General features: G+C 50.7%; 1 protein-coding gene and 1 non-coding gene across 3 annotated transcripts in view; both read right to left on the bottom strand.

The window, feature by feature from the left end:
- The window catches only part of ENG (endoglin), a 54815-nt gene that overhangs the window by 23812 nt on the left and 14720 nt on the right, over window positions 1-16283 (bottom strand). For both annotated transcript variants that reach the window (XM_073314756.2, XM_073314757.2), the window contains exons 2-3: window positions 13328-13476; window positions 2854-2991 (exon numbers count right to left, since the gene is read on the bottom strand). In XM_073314756.2, the coding sequence (XP_073170857.2) occupies window positions 2854-2991; window positions 13328-13476 (287 nt within the window). The remainder of the gene's footprint in view (window positions 1-2853; window positions 2992-13327; window positions 13477-16283) is intronic.
- Window positions 15334-15426, bottom strand: TRNAR-UCU (transfer RNA arginine (anticodon UCU)). Its single transcript has 2 exons — window positions 15390-15426; window positions 15334-15369 (listed from the first exon to the last, which is right to left on the bottom strand). It is a non-coding gene; the product is annotated as a tRNA-Arg (tRNA).

Here is a 16283-nt window from a genome sequence, read left to right as displayed (position 1 = left end):
AAGGGGGTCCCCCTTGGCTGTGCAGAAGCCTGTGTGCCGCTGGGGAGGCATGTGCTGCATTGGGGATCACTGCGGGCTGGGGAAGCTAGGCATGTGTCTTCACATTAAACCAGCGTTGAAGAGGGATCTTCTAGTAAGCGGTGTGGCCCAGTGCTGGGCATATAGCATTGAGTCCTAGAGGAAGGGGGCCCAGGGCCTGCTACTGGCTGCACAGGGCTCAGGAGTTGGCTGCTAGAGGTAAGTGGTTCAGGGCCCACTGCTGGTTGTATGGGGCTCACGGGCCCTCTTCCCACTTGCTGGGTGCATGGGGCTTTGGTCTCCCCCTCACTGGGAAATGGAGGTCAGGGCCCTCTCTTTCCCTCCCCTGTGGGGTGTATTGGGGTCAGATTCTCACCTCTGCTGGACAGGAGGAAAAATCGGGACCTTTTCAAGTCAGCCTTTATTAACCCTAAAATCCTCCCTGACTTCTGAAGCCACCTCTGGTGCCAAGTACAAACCGTGCCATGACTATTCATAAACAGCCTGGACACGCCCCTCCCTGCCCGTGGCACCCGCCCGCCCCCCCGCCCCCGCCTAACTGCCAGTGCTGACCTTCGCGAGTCCTTTCTTCACCTCCTGTCCTAGCTCTGCATTCCTTCCAGTCCCCGGCCCCAGCCCCATGCCCACCCCCACCGGCTCCTGGAGCCCTTGCAGCTGCTCTGCGTGAGGAGGAGAAGGGGGATGAGGGGTGCAGGACTTGGCTTCTCAGCTAGGGAGGCAGTGCACGTTTCCGATGGGGGGGTCACACGCCCTCTCCCGCCCCTGCTGTTTGTTATCAACACTAATGGGTCCTGGGGGGCTTGGTTTGGAATTTGGAGGATTTCTTCCAGCTGTGGCAGCGGCCAGCAGCTAACTGGCCAAGAACTCCCCCTTCCATGGGGCCCGTTGCTCAACCCAGCCAGAGGAGCTGAGCGGCTCTCCCAGATGCCGCCATCTGTTTGCTTCCCATTCTCACAAGAAAAAACACAGACAGACAAAGGCAAACAACAGGACACAGGAGCCAGAAAGCCTGAACGAGAGACCAAGACAGAAACAAGACAGAGACGTTTCCTTCTCCCCTTCTTTCATGCGCTCCTCCCCACCCTCCTATCTAGGGCACTCTTCTGTGTTGTTTTAATAACTTGTCCCTCCCTATAAGGGACTTCTTGTCCCCAGCTGGCGTCTCTCCCTGGGCAAGGAGAGTTGGTGTGGAGTTAGTCAGGGACACAACCTGCCAAATTCCCAAGGGAAGCAAAGCCAGATATTGGGGGGTTAGGGAGTCAAGGCACCAGCCTGTGTTAGTGACAACAACATTTATGCTGTTGACTCTTACCATGGAGTGCGGTAGTATTGTCTAGTGAGTAGATCCAGAACTCCTGGGTTCTGTTCAGAGCTGGCTCTTCAGATTGTCCAATAAGCAGCTCTGTCTAGCTATGGTGCTTATATGTCACTCATCACCATTTTACCCGAGTGTCTCACAATCTCTAATTTAGCCTCACAACACCCCTAGGAGGCAGGCCAGGGCTGCTCTCCCCAGTTTACACAGGGGGAACTGAGGCATTGAGAGACTCAGTGACTTGCCCAAGGTCACACGAGAAGTCGATGGCAGAGTTAGGACCTGACATCAGGTCTGCTGAGTCCCAGGCTAGCCCACTAACCACTGGGCCACGCTTCCAAACGTCTGGCCCTACCAGGCCACAGTCATGCACACAAACAGATTCTGAGGATTTTGCTGTCCTGGCTAGCTGGCAGAACCAGCCCCACTCCTGCCTCTGCCACTGACATGTCTAAGGATCACGGAACTGCTCTGTGCCACAATTTCCCTACATGTAAAATGGGGGACTGATACTCTCTTCTTGATTGGGGCAGCCTTCTCACCCCTGTAGGGAGCCCAAGGGGTCCCCATTTTTCATAGATTTACATCCCTGTCCCTGGAGGCCCTGTATTGTGTCCACCATCCTTTCAGCCAAGGAGGACTGGAGCGGCAGCATATTCTAGGGCATAGGACACTGGACTGGGGATAAGGAGATCGGAGTCTTATTCCCAGCTGTGACACTGAGCTGCTGGGTAACCTTGGGCAAGTCACTTTCCCTCTCATCCTCTATATTCAGACTGCCAGCTCCTCAGGGCAAGGAGTGTCCCTCGCTCTGCATATGTACAGTGCCTAGCACAATGGGGCCCTGAGCTCAGCTGGGGCCTCAGAGTGCTGCAGTGATACCTGAAAACAATAATGAAGGTGGACAATGCTGCTCTTTAATCACGGGGGGCCAGTCCTCAGAGATGTGATGGGCTCCACCTCCCCCACCATGGGCTGCCCTTCCTCCGACTCCCTTCTGACCTGGGGACAAGACCTATGAAGGAGGCTCCCACCCAGCAATACACAGTGCTACCCCAAGGCTGTCCCATTTGCTAGTATGAGGTAGCATTCCAGCTGCTCAGACCCTTCTCAAGCAAATTCCTGGTGAGTGAAATTCTCCAGGCGCGCTCTGAGCCCAGAGCCTGACGTGTATTTGTGGGGAAAGTCTGAACTCAGTCTGACTGGCCCTCGTGAGCTGAGTGTGGAAGCCGTGATGACTCCTTCCTCTGATGTTCTGCTCAGACGTTCCATGTTCGGCTCAGCCAGCAATGGCTGGATCAGATTTTACTCAGATGGTCTCAAAACACTCACCATGAGGCAAGACTGAGCCTGGAGAACATCCACCCCAAAGAATTAGTTTGAGAAAGTTCTGAACAAGCCAATGGGAGCCGGGACACATCTTTTGTTCCTTCTGACGGTCATGTGTGTTTAGGCGTTCCGCTCAATGCTGCTAATGTGTTTCAAGGTACAATACTCACCGAGACAAAGGTCGGGTGCAGATCCGCCGAATGAACTGTCACCCTACAGGACTTGTCACAGATGATCACAAACAGCACCTTTCGCTCAGGTGGGGTGGCCCTTCCTGCTGAGGACACACTCAACTGGAAGTGCCCCATCTGCAGGAGAGAATGGGGATAACGTCATTCATGCATATGAGGCTAGGTGCTCTCCGGACAGTGCCCCACCACAGTGAAGTGCAGAGAAGGCCGGCTGAGCAGGTTGGGCAGGCAGGGAGGGGGAGAGGAGGAACCCTCACTTCCACATCTACATGGGCCAGCCACACAGGGCAGCCAAAGGCTTTTCAGCCTGGGCTACTTGTTCTGCAGATTAAGCTAAAGCCAAACACAGCAAGAAACAAATTGAAAGTCACCATGAGAGTGAGCGACCCGCTTGGTACCATTCTGCCCGTGGGTTGGGCACTCCATGCCAGCTGCCCCTGGACCCAGGCAGGGAGATGCCGCTACATGGACAGGGAGGGAAGGGGCCAGCTCTGTCCTCTGGGATCGGTGGAGGAGAGAAGGAAACCCTGACTATGCTCAGCTGATGCGTGTATGACCCAGTCCCTGTGCCTCTATGTTCCATCTTGAACTGGACCCTGCTGAGGACTGGTGAGGACAATTACACCTGGTCTATACCCACCCCCCTTTCCCCCTCGGCCCCCAGAGCAGACACACTGTTATATGCAATGCCCCCACACTCCCCATTCACCCGCTTGTGCAAAGAGTCCAATCTCCTTCTAGTATTAGTGTCAGGAGAACCCTATCAGGACTTGGAGCTCTCGTTCATGTCAGAAGTAACTGAGAAGATAATGCAACCCCAGCATGGCTTGTTAAGAACAGGATGGAGGCGGAAAGACCTACCCAAGCTCCACAACCTCTCTGTTCGGGCCACCACAGCTAGAAGGTAGCTGAGAGGCAGCCAGGGAGTGGACTGAAGAGTGTTGATGTCCTGGGAGGAGAGCCTACTTGAGTTAGGGTCAGTACAGGGAAGATCAGGACCCAGATTCTCAAGTCCCAAGGGCCAGGAGTCAAGTCCTTGTCCAGTGCAGGGGGGAAAAGCATGAGTTTGACTGGCGAGCCACGAGAGAAAGGTCATCTCGCTGCTGCTCCTCCGAGAGGCGGGGGCTGGAGTGTGCTTCCCTGATGGTTTGGGTTAGTTTCAGTGGACGCGCTGGTTGTTGTCAACAGCACACACACATGTGCAGCGGCCCGGGGAAACCACCGCCCCACCCTAGCTGGTGCATCCTGTGTGAGCTCAGACAATGCGGCTGCACCTGCAGCCACCGGGGGCTCCCTGTCACAGGCCCTGCCGAGGCTGGCGTGCTGTTTACGGCCACGTAGTGCGCGGCACAGAAGCTGCTCCGTGCCGCTGAAAACAGGAGCCTGCCGGGGAGTCTCATGGGCTCCTGCAGCTGTTTCAGGTTCTGTGCAGCCCCTCCCCACAATTTAACTGGAAACCTCCCTCCATCGCCCCCTAACTCGCTCTACAAACGCCCTCCCACTGCCGAGCCATTGCCTCAGCTCCCCCTACATCCAGCCTGGCAAAGGAAGCCTTGGGCACTGCAGCCAGGAGAGCCCTTCCACCGGCTTGGCTGGGGGGGGGGGGTGCCCCAAGTTTGTTTCAACCAGTCCCAGTGCCCAGGAAGTTCCAAACTTTGCCCAACCAAGCGCCACCACAGCAGCTTGCCACAGCGAGCAGGAATGGAGCAGAGCAGACTGCAGTCCTCCCCCGACCTCCGCCACCAGCCCTCGGGCCTGGTGGCCCACAGAGAAGCCAGCTCTCCTCTGCTCAGATTCGGGGAAGCCGCACATGCTCCAGGGGCTGCATTGCCGAATGAACACTTAAGGCAATGGCAAGGTGTGCTGCAGGCTAGTAGGCGCGCTTTGGCCACTCTTGAAGTACACAGAGCACTCCTGCCCACACACCTGTACACACAGAGCTCAGGGGCCAGCGAGTTCTGCCAGCTTTTTCGTTTCAAGACAGTCCAGGGGGGGGCCCTCAGACATTGAAACTTGGGGCATTAATCTGTACCAATCTGGGGTGCCTAGAGTTAGTCTCCTAAATCTGGCTTCAGGTGCCAAACTGCAGGGACCAAGTTTGAACACTGCCCCCTAAACCGTTACCCCACAATACCAAGTACGGGATGGAAAACTCTGAGGAGTTAACCACAGTAATGGATGGACAAATGAACAGAGAGACCCTCCAGCAGCACCTAACCCTTCTCCCAGCACCATCCGAGGGCCATCCGCATGGCATTGCACGCGCTGCTGAATCCCGCTTCCTGCCAGAGCCTGGCTTTTCCCTAGAGGTCACCCAGGCTGACCCTGCTCGGAGGAGCCGGTGGCGGTTGGGCTGCGGGCTCTGTGATATCGGCAGAGCTTCACACATAGGGTGGCCAACACTGTAATTCAAAAGTACGGGACTGTTTTCTTAGCACCCCTAGCGGGGAGTGGCCTGTGCCCACGGGGCCGGGGTGGGGTGCCCACCACCACAGGGGTGGGGGTACTAATCACATGGCAGTAGAGGAAACCTTCCACTCCCTGCAGCAGTCAGGCAGTCTGGGCTGCCAGGACCCGATCCTGGAAGCGAACAGGGCAGCACAGAAAGGCGGGGAGTGGAGAGATTCACCCGTGAGTACTGACCCCCGCTGGACAGGGCCCCCTGCTGACCCCAGCTTTCCCTGTTCAGGCTCTGTCTGGCAGAGCAAGTGGACGGGGCCGCAGGCCTTGGAGATGCACTGAAGGGCCAGGGTGAGGAAGGGGCTCTGCCTGGCAGAGGGGTCAGTACTGCTGGGGTGTGGCCTCCCTGCTCGCAGAGTCTCTGCCCACGTCCCCAGCAGAGGAGCGTAACTTCTGGCCGGGAGCTGCTGCAGACTTGGGGAGCGAGGCAGGCAGGGAGCCTGGGCCTAGCAACCAAGCCCCTGCCCAGAGCCCTGTCCACTTCCCCCACCGGACAGCCCCCTACTAATTCCAGCCTTTCAGTGTGGCCCCCCCTCCCCGATAATCTTATTGTGCCCTCCTCAGGGGGCCGTGCGCCAGAGTTTGGGAACCTCTGTGCTATAGGTAAATTGGTTCAGTAAATCATGGGACTGGCTCTGCATTATGACATTGGCTCATGTTACAAACTCTGTATCATTGGACGGTAAGGGAATAATCAAACTGGCTTTGCATAATGAGAATATTTGTAATATGTTGCGAGACGGGATACAAGGTGCCCTGCACTGATTTAGTATAGGACAGGGCAATTTTCTATTTCAATATCGGGACCTCCCTTGCAGTAAGGGACTGTTGGCAACGCTATTCCCGCACACACACACACGCCCAGATGATCTTATCAGGAGCTACTGGAAATCAACTGCCAAAAAGTCTACCACCAGCCTCGTAAGAATAACTCAATCCTATTACAAGTCCAGCCCCTATGTGACAGCATGAGGTGTCCTGTAAATATGACTGTGTGGGTGGCCACAGGACCCCAGCCGGTCTGTCCCCTTGGCCTTGTGATGGGGAGGGCCTTGGTTCTATTTTTACCACCTGTTTTTTCCAGGGGCCATTGTTTCTCTCCTCCAGAGTGGCGGGAGGTTTTATTTTACCCCAGTGCTGCCTTTTTCATGGGGATCTGCTTATAGAAACCAGCTTCCAGTAATTCTTCTATATGTGGAGCCTAGACTTTCTCCTCAGCCCCCTCCTCTCAGTCGGGGCTTGGTGCCAACTACCTTGAATGGCACGATTGTGACATCAATGGCTGGCTCCCCCCATCTCCTCTTTACATAAACAGTTTGTGGGGGGGGGGCAAGTCCATGCTATTTATTTACATGATACAACACACTGCCCCACAACCAGGTCTCCCACCATCTCCTCCCCCCTTGTCTGTGCCTTGGCAGCCAGGCGATGGAAGCTGGGCTGGATCCACCAAGCAGAGAGAGGAGACACTGGCTGCGTCCACCCAAACACTGCGCTGAGGCCCAGCTGTCGCTGTCCCTGATTCACGGCATCTCCTGTGGGGAGGAGCCCAGTGTGGCTCCAGAGTCAAACTACTTCACTGTGGGCGGCACACAGGCCAGCTGTTGGTTCAGGCTCCTCTCTTGGAATAGGAGGGTCCAGTGGTTATGTGCTAGCCTGAGACTTTGGAGAAGGGCATCAAATCCCTGCTTGGGCAAATCACTTAGCCTGTGCCTCCATTCCCCGACTGCAAAACGGGGATAACAACCCAGCCATGCTGCCCATGGGTTTGGGAGGATAAATACATCAAAGACGGCAAGATGCTCAGACAGTGCAATGATGGGGCCAGATGAATCCCTGAGATAGATCCTTAGATAGCCTAGAAGCCAGCTTAGCGGAATGGCAAGAAGGGAAACATTTCATGGGTGGGTGAGGTTCTGTGGTCTGCAACATGCAGGAGGTCAGACTAGATGATCATGCTGGTCCCTTCTGGCCTTAAAGTCGATGTGTCTATCAGACTTGAATCCCTGTGGCCCAAAGTACCATCCCAATGATCAATGCAGCTGCTGAAACAGATACTACATGACACTGCTGTACTGCCTAGCCCCCTGAAGATCCCCCTTCAATGCATCACCCACACAGGCCAGTAAGAGTGGTGTTACCCTACACACAGGCTAAGAGGGTCAGAGCTTCAGCTCGTATAAATCAGCATCACTCTATTGAAGAGTAAGCTATCCTGATTTAAACCATTTGAGGATCCTAATCTGGATCACTTTCATGACTGCAAAAAGAAAAGGAGTACTTGTGGCACCTTAGAGACTAACCAATTTATTTGAGCATGAGCTTTCGTGAGCTACAGCTCACTTCATCGGATGCATACCGTGGAAACTGCAGCAGACTTTATATAAACACAGAGATCACAATGATTGCATGGTTGAAGCCAGGGCTTAAAGACAGCCTGGGTGGTGACATTAGTCAGCCCAGGCTGTTGTGTGTTAGTTTGGGATCCTAGCCTGTAGAGCTGATGCTTGCTTATGTGTATATAAAAATGTGTTGAAAATGTAAGTAGGCCCAGAAATCTGTTTCCTAAGAATAGACATGACAATAGCCAAGCGAGGTCTGGTACAACGTGAGTAGTCAAGTGAGACAATTCTGAGGGAAGTCAGAGATAAGTTCGGGCATAACCCAGGTCATGTTGTTTTGGTCCTTACTGGTTTTTACAAGTGTTTTAAATAAAATGTTAATGTTTTGGGCAATGTTATCTATATTGACAGTTATTGGTATGGAATTTACACAGATGTCTATTCAAATGATGCTTAATGTTAAATAGCCAATAAGGAAGTAGAAAATATTTAATTATGGTAGTAGAAATACAGATAAGGTAAAAGGTAGATTTAATGTTAATTAGTGATGGGGTGTTATTATAATTGATTATACAAAGGGTAGCAGGCTAATTTTAGCTTAGGCACATCTATCCACCATCAAGGTGCTGTTAGAGAAATGATTATACCCAGTCTCCTCATTTAGGGACCACTCACCTCTAAATGTGGCTTTCCTCTTAGCATGTGAGTATCAGTGCAGTGTCTGGTTATGGTGCCAGGCCTGATTGTTAAATAGATATTTGATAATAAATAACTTTTTTAATTCTATCACGCATGTTATTCACAGTCCGCCACAAAATTAAATGAGCTGTAACAGTGCTGGAGGCTCAAAACTTAAAGAATTCAGTTTGGTTTTCGTCCTTAAATGACTACTTCGGAACACACAAACCCTAAGGTCACAGGGTCCAGGCGAACCACAAGTGCTGCCTGCATCCAGGAGCCTGTGGCCAAAAGCATCACTGTATTCACACCCTACACACTAGTGTAATAATCTTTGTATAAAATACGCCTTGTGGGGTATCATCTAAAAACTAATAAAATGCTGGTCAATAATATCCTGGTGAAATGTATATAGCAACGTTATACGTACAGTTATGAATTCCCCTGTTATGAGCATATGTTCAGAGCCAGACAGCCCTGCTGAGGGTACAGTTGTTAAACCGGTCTATCCTAAACAAAGAAATGTGCGTTTACCTCACGTTACATATAAGTAGTAAACAGGGTCCTCAGGTCAGCAGGGGGAGGAGAGGGGAGGAAGCAGAACAATTTTAATTTCAGCAAACACAAGTGGGGGAAAAAAGAGGCTGGAGCCTCCTTCCCCGCCATACTCCATGGTGCCTTCCTCACTGCATGATAAACTTCCCTTTGAGGCGTAACCTTCAGAGGAATCCATTGCAAAGGTTCACTGGGCTATCCAAGAAAGGGGCAGAGAACCCCAGCTTGTCTCTTTCACCCAAGAAGACAAAGGCAGCAGCACCTTTGGGCCTTGGAGAGAGATCCTGACTGTGGATAGGGTCAGTCACCAGCTTGCTGAAAGCCTGGGGTGAGAATGGCCATCTTGAGCAAAGTCTGGAACCAAAACTTGCTAGATTAAGTTTTAGACTTTTAAGTATGTTTTTGCTGGTAACCGTCTCTAATTGTATCTCTTATACTTGAATGCACTTAAAATCCTATAGTCTTTTGTTAATAACTGTATTTTATTTTTAATCTAAACCCATCCAGTGCTGTGTTTAAACTGAACTGTCTGGTAACTCCAGTGAAAGTAACATCTAAACCCATCCAGTGCTGTGTTTAAACTAAACTGTCTAGTAACTCCAGTGAAAGTAACAAACTATTGAATCTTGACTCCTTAAAGGGGAAGCAAACCATAACATCTCTCTGAACTGCCCAGGAGAGGGCTGGACATTGCAGAACAGATGTTTTGGGAAAAATCTGGGACTGGGAGTGTGTTGGGGGTCCCCCTGCAAGTAGTAATGAAGGCTGGTGGAAGCCAAAGTGTGGCTTAGGGGCTGTAGACCGGCTGCTGGGGTCAGAGTGTTGAACTAGTCCTGTCTAGCACACAGACACTTCAGGGTGTGACCTACATGCTGGTAGGCGGGCTGTGAGCAGCCCAAGTTGGGAGCGACAACAGCAAAGCACTGTGAGGCACCCAGGGTTACAGGGAAGGTGATGAGACAACCCCTCACTGGGCTGGACTGCACCCCGGAATGTGACAGAGCCCATACAGAATTTCCTATAGATTCAGTACAGCTGGGTTCAGTCTTTTCTCTACTAGGGGGACAGGCCCTAAGGGCTGCTCGTCAAATAAAACCACCTTGGCTGGCACATTGTGTTCACACCAGCTTCCCCGCTGCACTGTTTGATTCTTTGCAGTGCCCAAAGCCCAAACGGCCTCTGGACCGCAAAATAATAACTGACCAGATCCTCAGCTGGTGTCAATCGACATGGCTCCATTGGCTTTAGCGGAGGATCTGGCTCAGCATCCACAAACGGGTGATGAGACCTTTAGAAAGCAGAAAGAAACCCAGCAGCCTTCCTCTGGCTGGATACAATAAAGACTGTAAATATCACACCCAGTCCTTGGACACAGAGTTCAAGAGGAAACAGAAAAGTCTTGCGCACAACCCTTCCGTTGCCACTTTGCATTTGGTTGCTATTAAGCTGGATGCTTTTTGTTCTCTGCACGCTGCACCTTGGAATTTTCAAGCTCCGTCGGAATGCGGAGACAGCAGCCGTTGTTATCGTTACTGTTTATTATTTGTATTGCTGTAGCGCCGAGCAGTCCGAGTCACGGACCAGGACCCCACTGCGCGGAATCACACACCGCGCTCTTTCTCTCTGAGAGACTTCACTTTTGGCCTTCCTTGCTATTATTTCTTAATCAAACAGCCGTGCGCTCTGTTCTTTGGCCATGTAGAACAGTTATATTTTAATAATATTTAGTGAAACTAGTTGGGACAAAAGGAAAAAGCAACAGATTATTTAGAGAGCACTATTAGCACGAACAGCCCTTTCTCAACACACGAAGAAATAGGGTACTCTCCGCCAAGGGAAATGACAGCCTAATTCAGACAAAGTCAAGACAAATGACACATGAGTAGGTGCAGAAGCGGGAACAGATGAGGTGACACTGCTGAAGAGAATTAGTTCTGGGTAGGAATTCAGGAGAAAAGCGAGTATGAAGGAAGGATCAGAGAGACGAGGTTGCTTAGGGAAACTCCAAATATCTTTTAAACATCCAGGGATCTCGTCCTATAGAGCCTCAGAGATTTCACTGTCACCACAATTCTGGAAACTCTTTCATTTCCTACAAACAACAGACTGTCCCTTACAGCCTCCCCCCGAGAAAGCAGAACTAGGTAATCCTCAGCAGAGCCACTGGGGCTATTACGAAGACTGATTCCACTACGTCTGCCGTTTTCTACCAAATCTAAATGTTCATTTAAAACGACCCTCTGGCTGGACTGATTTTAGGGACCTCCTGCTCCAAAGCACAGACAGGTACCACTTGAGCTAATGGACCGATTCCGTTAGCTGGGGAAGTAGCAGGCAAATAGCCACTGAGGATCGGCTCGGGGGAAGACGCAACACATTTTGTCAGTGTGCCACAGGCTTAACACCCCCCCCCCCCGCCCCAGGCAGAAATATCCTTTTTGTCATGAAGAGCCAGTAGAGCGTGAACTGACAGCCTGTTGCCCTGTCACCCAAGCTTTGGAAAAAGGTGGTCTCCTCACAAATGGTCTATAGTTAAAAAAGATTACATCAGCTCTCCGTGAGTGAGGGAGCATTGTCCAATGACTGGAACAAGTGAGGGGATGTACTCTGCAAGCATCTAAAAAGGTTCTTGTCTCAGGGAAGACGACCGGCCAGCCAGAGCAGCCTCAGCCATGCTGGCCCGTGTGGCCCCAGCCGCGCCAGCTGGATTGGCCCCAAGCCACACCGGCAGGACCTGCCCCAGCCGCACTGGCCAGCCAGAGCAACCCCAGCCCCTCTCCCTTTAATCAGTTAACCGTTTAAATGAAGTATTTTTTAATAGTTTAAACTGTTAACTTTTTAAATGGTATTTAAATCCTCACCTCGCACCAGTCATTCTTAGCGCTGCGCCTAGCAGGGAACCAAGTTCAGGCTGCCAGCCTGGTAGCACAGAGCCTGACTTCCCAGCTTACTGGTCCCTATACATAAAGGATCCTTTCCCAAACAGCCATACCAGACCTCTGTGCTGGGGCCGATTTTCCCCAGGTCCAGGGCCATTAGCATAGGCGTAGTTTGACAGGTTAACCAGTCTATATTTAGTGTGTGTGTGTGGGGCGGGGTGGCTCCAGTCAGGCCAACGGGGCTGCATGGGGAGGGAGGGGGGAATTCTGTGCCTGCACAGGGGCGCCATTTCAGATTTTTTGGGGGAGGGGGGCCACTTTAACCATGATTCAAGGGGCTACCTACGCAACTGAAAACTTCTGATGCATCCATTAACCTTTTTCACAGACGCATCATATTGATGGTTCATAGTCATCCTGTGATCAACCAATACACTCAGTTCTTTCTCCTCCACTGTCACTTCCTACTGATAAGTCCCTGGCTCATAGCAAAAATTCTTGTTGTTAGTCTCTAAATGCGTGACCTTGCGCTTTGCACTATTAAATATTATCTCATTTCTATTACTCCAGTTTACAAGGTCATCCAGATCTTGTATGGCATTCCAGTCCTCCTCGGTATTGGCAAGACCTCACAACTTTGTGTCATCTGCAAATTTTATTCGCACACTCCCACTTTTTGTGCCAAAGTCGGTAATAAAAATGTTAAATAAGGTTGGTCCCAAGACCGATCCCTGAGGAATTCCACTAGTAACCTCCCTCTAGCCTGACAGTTCACCTTTCAGTATGACCTACTGTAGTCTTCCCTTTAACCAGTTCCTTATCCACCTCTCAGTTCTCATATTAATCCCCAATTTAATTCTCCAATTTAGCTAATAATTTCTCATGTGAAACTGTATCAAATGCCTTACTGACATCCAGGTAGATTAGATCTACTGCATTTCCTTTGTCTAAAAAATCAGAAAGTATCAAGGGGGAGCCGTGTTAGCCTGTATCCACAAAAACAACAAGGAGTCCGGTGGCACCTTAAAGACTAACAGATTTACTTGGGCATAAGCTTTTGTGTGTAAAAAACCATCATCCCAAAGAAAGATACTAGTCCCTTTGTTACCTTCTCTTGAATACAACAATTGTAGAAAAATCTACAATTACCATTCTGTTATTTAGGCTACTTACTTGTTGCAGTTCACCAAGCTTGGAACAGATCAGTTAACTTTAGAAAACATCCTAACAGCCCTTTCTTATCTTAATCACCTGTTAATCTCTGTTTAGAAACAAAATTCTGACTCCCTGCTTCAGGGGGCAAGCAGCAGTATCTCTCCTGTCTCCTCTACAGAACTCCTTATATTACACTCTCAGGCTGCCTGCCTGAGGCTTGCAGTTTTGGGGGGGGGGGGCAATGCCCTCCCTTGCCCTCCCCCCAAACTCTGCCTATGAAGCCATATGCCCCAGGCAGTGAAAGCACCTGGTCTGTCTGCTGACAGGGAGCAGACATTGTGTCACTGCGTCTCTCCCCCACCCTCCAAGCCCCCAATTACTGACCTTCTCCATTTTCACTTGGAGAACGTGGACTTCCTGGGGTCTCCCCACGGTGCTGCGGCTCACACAGCCACTCACAGTCTTGCCTGTTGTGTAAGACACCTTGTCCTTCATGATCTGCTGAAGGGTGCAAACATCAGCGCTCATGGGACCTAGAGGGGAAACAACTCAATGTCAGTCATCTCGCTGCAGTGCTGAGGGACAGAACAGTTACAGTGAGAAGGGGGGCTCAAGGGGGCAAGGAGCACAGGAGGATGGGAGAAGAGAGAAGGGCCTGGGACATCAGGAGGGGAGCAGGAGCACAGAGTGGCCAGGGAAGAGAAGGGGTCAGGGATGCGGGGGGAGGGGGGCCGGGGGGGGGGGAGGCCAGGAGAGGATACAGATCAAAGGGCAACTGAAGCCTTATCTAAGAAGCCTGAGTGGTAGGAGGGGAGAAGGCTGTGCTGCATTGTCCTTATTGGAACAAGAGGTCCCTGGGAGCCCATTTCCTGCTCAGGACAGCAAGAAGGGGCTCCAGGTTGGGGGCATAGGAAGGAGGTGCAGCAGGAGCTGAGAAGGGACTTGGGGGCAGAATGTGTCTGAGCACAGGGGGTTGGGATGCACTGAGGAAGCAACATCTGGCAGTTATTAGATGCTGCTGGTAGGATAAGGGCTAGGGGTTTGGGGGGGGTTCAGCTCTAGTTTCCAAGGGTTTACAATGTCAAGCTTAAAAATTTGCTTTGGCAGAACACTTAGCCCTGAAGGGATTGTTCTAGAGGCCGTAAATACAGGAAGGAAGCAAGGAAGGACAGAAGGACGGAATATCTTGAACCGTTCCTAGGTTACTGAAAAGGACATTTCCTCAATCAGCTGTAACTGCTCTTTAAAAAAGTAACCAAACAGGATTCTTCCTAGTGTTTTGGCTAAGAGGCGGGGGAAGCACCAGCTTACCAGGAATACACCCTCTCTCTGGAGAACGCGTCCTGTCTTTGCAGCTGTATGGACTTGATCCGGGAGGGCTTTTTTATCTCTAACTACGACCTTTACCACGTATTTGCAAGCCACTCTCCATCCATGGTGGAGTGTCACTGACTTTCATCAGGGTCTGTCAGGGCCAACTCTGAGACTAGCTCCAGGGAAAAGCAGCAGCAAAATCATTCAGACACTAAAACTATGCTGATCGAGAGGAAAGTCCAAATTAAGGCTATGCTCCCTCCTTTCGCTCTATGCCCTGGGTAACGACAGACATCACAGGTCATTCCTGGGCATCGACCCCTGGATTGCCCAGCACTAAAATGTGAATCGTACCACCTGAGCTGAAGGAGTAACTCAGTTAACTGGTACCTGTAGTACAGTCATATCCACTGTAAGCCAGCCACAGAGCGGGGATGGATTTAATAAGTTTATTAAGATGATGTTAAAATAAAAAGAAAACGGTACAGAGTTTAAGCATAGAAATTTCTGGCTATCAGGGAATAAGGTACAGATTATCAAGGGGTGCAAAGTTCGGTTTAGGATCTGGTGGTGTAAGGAATACATAATCTGCAATATCCCCGTAATACACTGAATAGTTTTCAGAGTACCAGCCATGTTAGTCTGTATCAGCAAAAAGGACAGGAGGACTTGTGGCACCTTAGAGACTAACAAATTTATTTGAGCATAAGCTTTCATGGGCTACAGCGTATCAGGGGGTAGCCATGTTAGTCTGTATCCACAAAACAACAAGGAGTCTGGTGGCACCTTAAAGACTAACAGATTTATTTGGGCATAAGCTTTCGTGCATCTGAAGAAGTGGTGTTTTACCCACGAAAGCTTATGCCCAAATAAATCTGTTAGTCTTTAAGGTGCCCCCAGACTCCTTGTTTTTTTAGGGGAAACAGAGATGAAGTGATTTGCCCAAGGTCACTCAGCAGGTCTGTGGCAGAGTCAGGAACAAAGCCCAGGTCTCCTGAGTCACAGCCCAATGCCTTATCCTAGAACCATAGAGTTAGAAGGGAGCACAAGGGTCATCTAATCTAACCCCCAAAATATGACTCTGGTGGGATTCAAACCCACAACCTTTGAATGACTTAATCTGTCACTATGCTAGAAGTCCAATGCACTATCCATTGTGCCACAGAGCCTACATAGCATGCACCCTGGCTGAGATCCTCTGAGCAGTGTCCACTGACACCTTAGATGCCTTTGAGGGACAATGGGCACTGTCCTGGGCTCTCTGCTCAGCATCCCCCTTTGGTTCCCTGATTTTCAATCTCTGACCTCATTCCTGCTCCTATTTTTAAATTTGTTTCCCTACATACTCACTTATGGCCTGGGGTTAGCGGTTCTTCCCCCTTAGCTATGGTGGGGGGCTTTAGTTTGGGGGGGCCTTTCCCAGATCCGCAAATAGCACACGACACTGCCTACTCAGCCACAAGCCTTCCACCTTCAAACACCCCTGTGCTTTGGGGGTTGAAATCCTGAACCTTATTCAAAGTGAAATTTTCAGACCCATCCACACAAAACTGACCATGAATCAATTGTGAGATCTCAGCACGCCAAAGCACAGAGAAATCCGTGACTCACACTTCAGGACATGAACGGTCAATTCCCATCGAGGTCTGGAATTCCAGCCCGGTGCCCTCCCACCAAAACACACAGCATTTCGCAACAGGCCAAGTGCTCTATGTTGGGTCTTTTTAAAAATTCCTCTGAAGTGTCACATATTGGCCGCTGCCCAAGGCAGGAGATTGAACGTAATAAAGCTCTTATCCGGTATGGAAAATGCTATGTCCCTGCTGCAACCAACACTTGACAGAATCAGGCTATACCTTTCACAAACAATTGAGGACAAGAAGTCGTCCCCGTCCCCCAACGCCATGCCACGTACACCCCCTGGTCTGCAGCAGGGTAAGTGGAAATCGGAAAGATCAGAAGCTGTTATTTACATCATCTAAAAACCAGGGCATGCAACATTTTACTGAGGGGACAATAATACTGT

This window comes from Lepidochelys kempii, chromosome 16, assembly GCF_965140285.1.
Source record: "Lepidochelys kempii isolate rLepKem1 chromosome 16, rLepKem1.hap1, whole genome shotgun sequence".
NCBI classification, from domain to species: domain Eukaryota; kingdom Metazoa; phylum Chordata; order Testudines; family Cheloniidae; genus Lepidochelys; species Lepidochelys kempii.
Note: the sequence above shows the minus strand (reverse complement) of the source record. Positions and strands in the feature narration are given on the sequence as shown.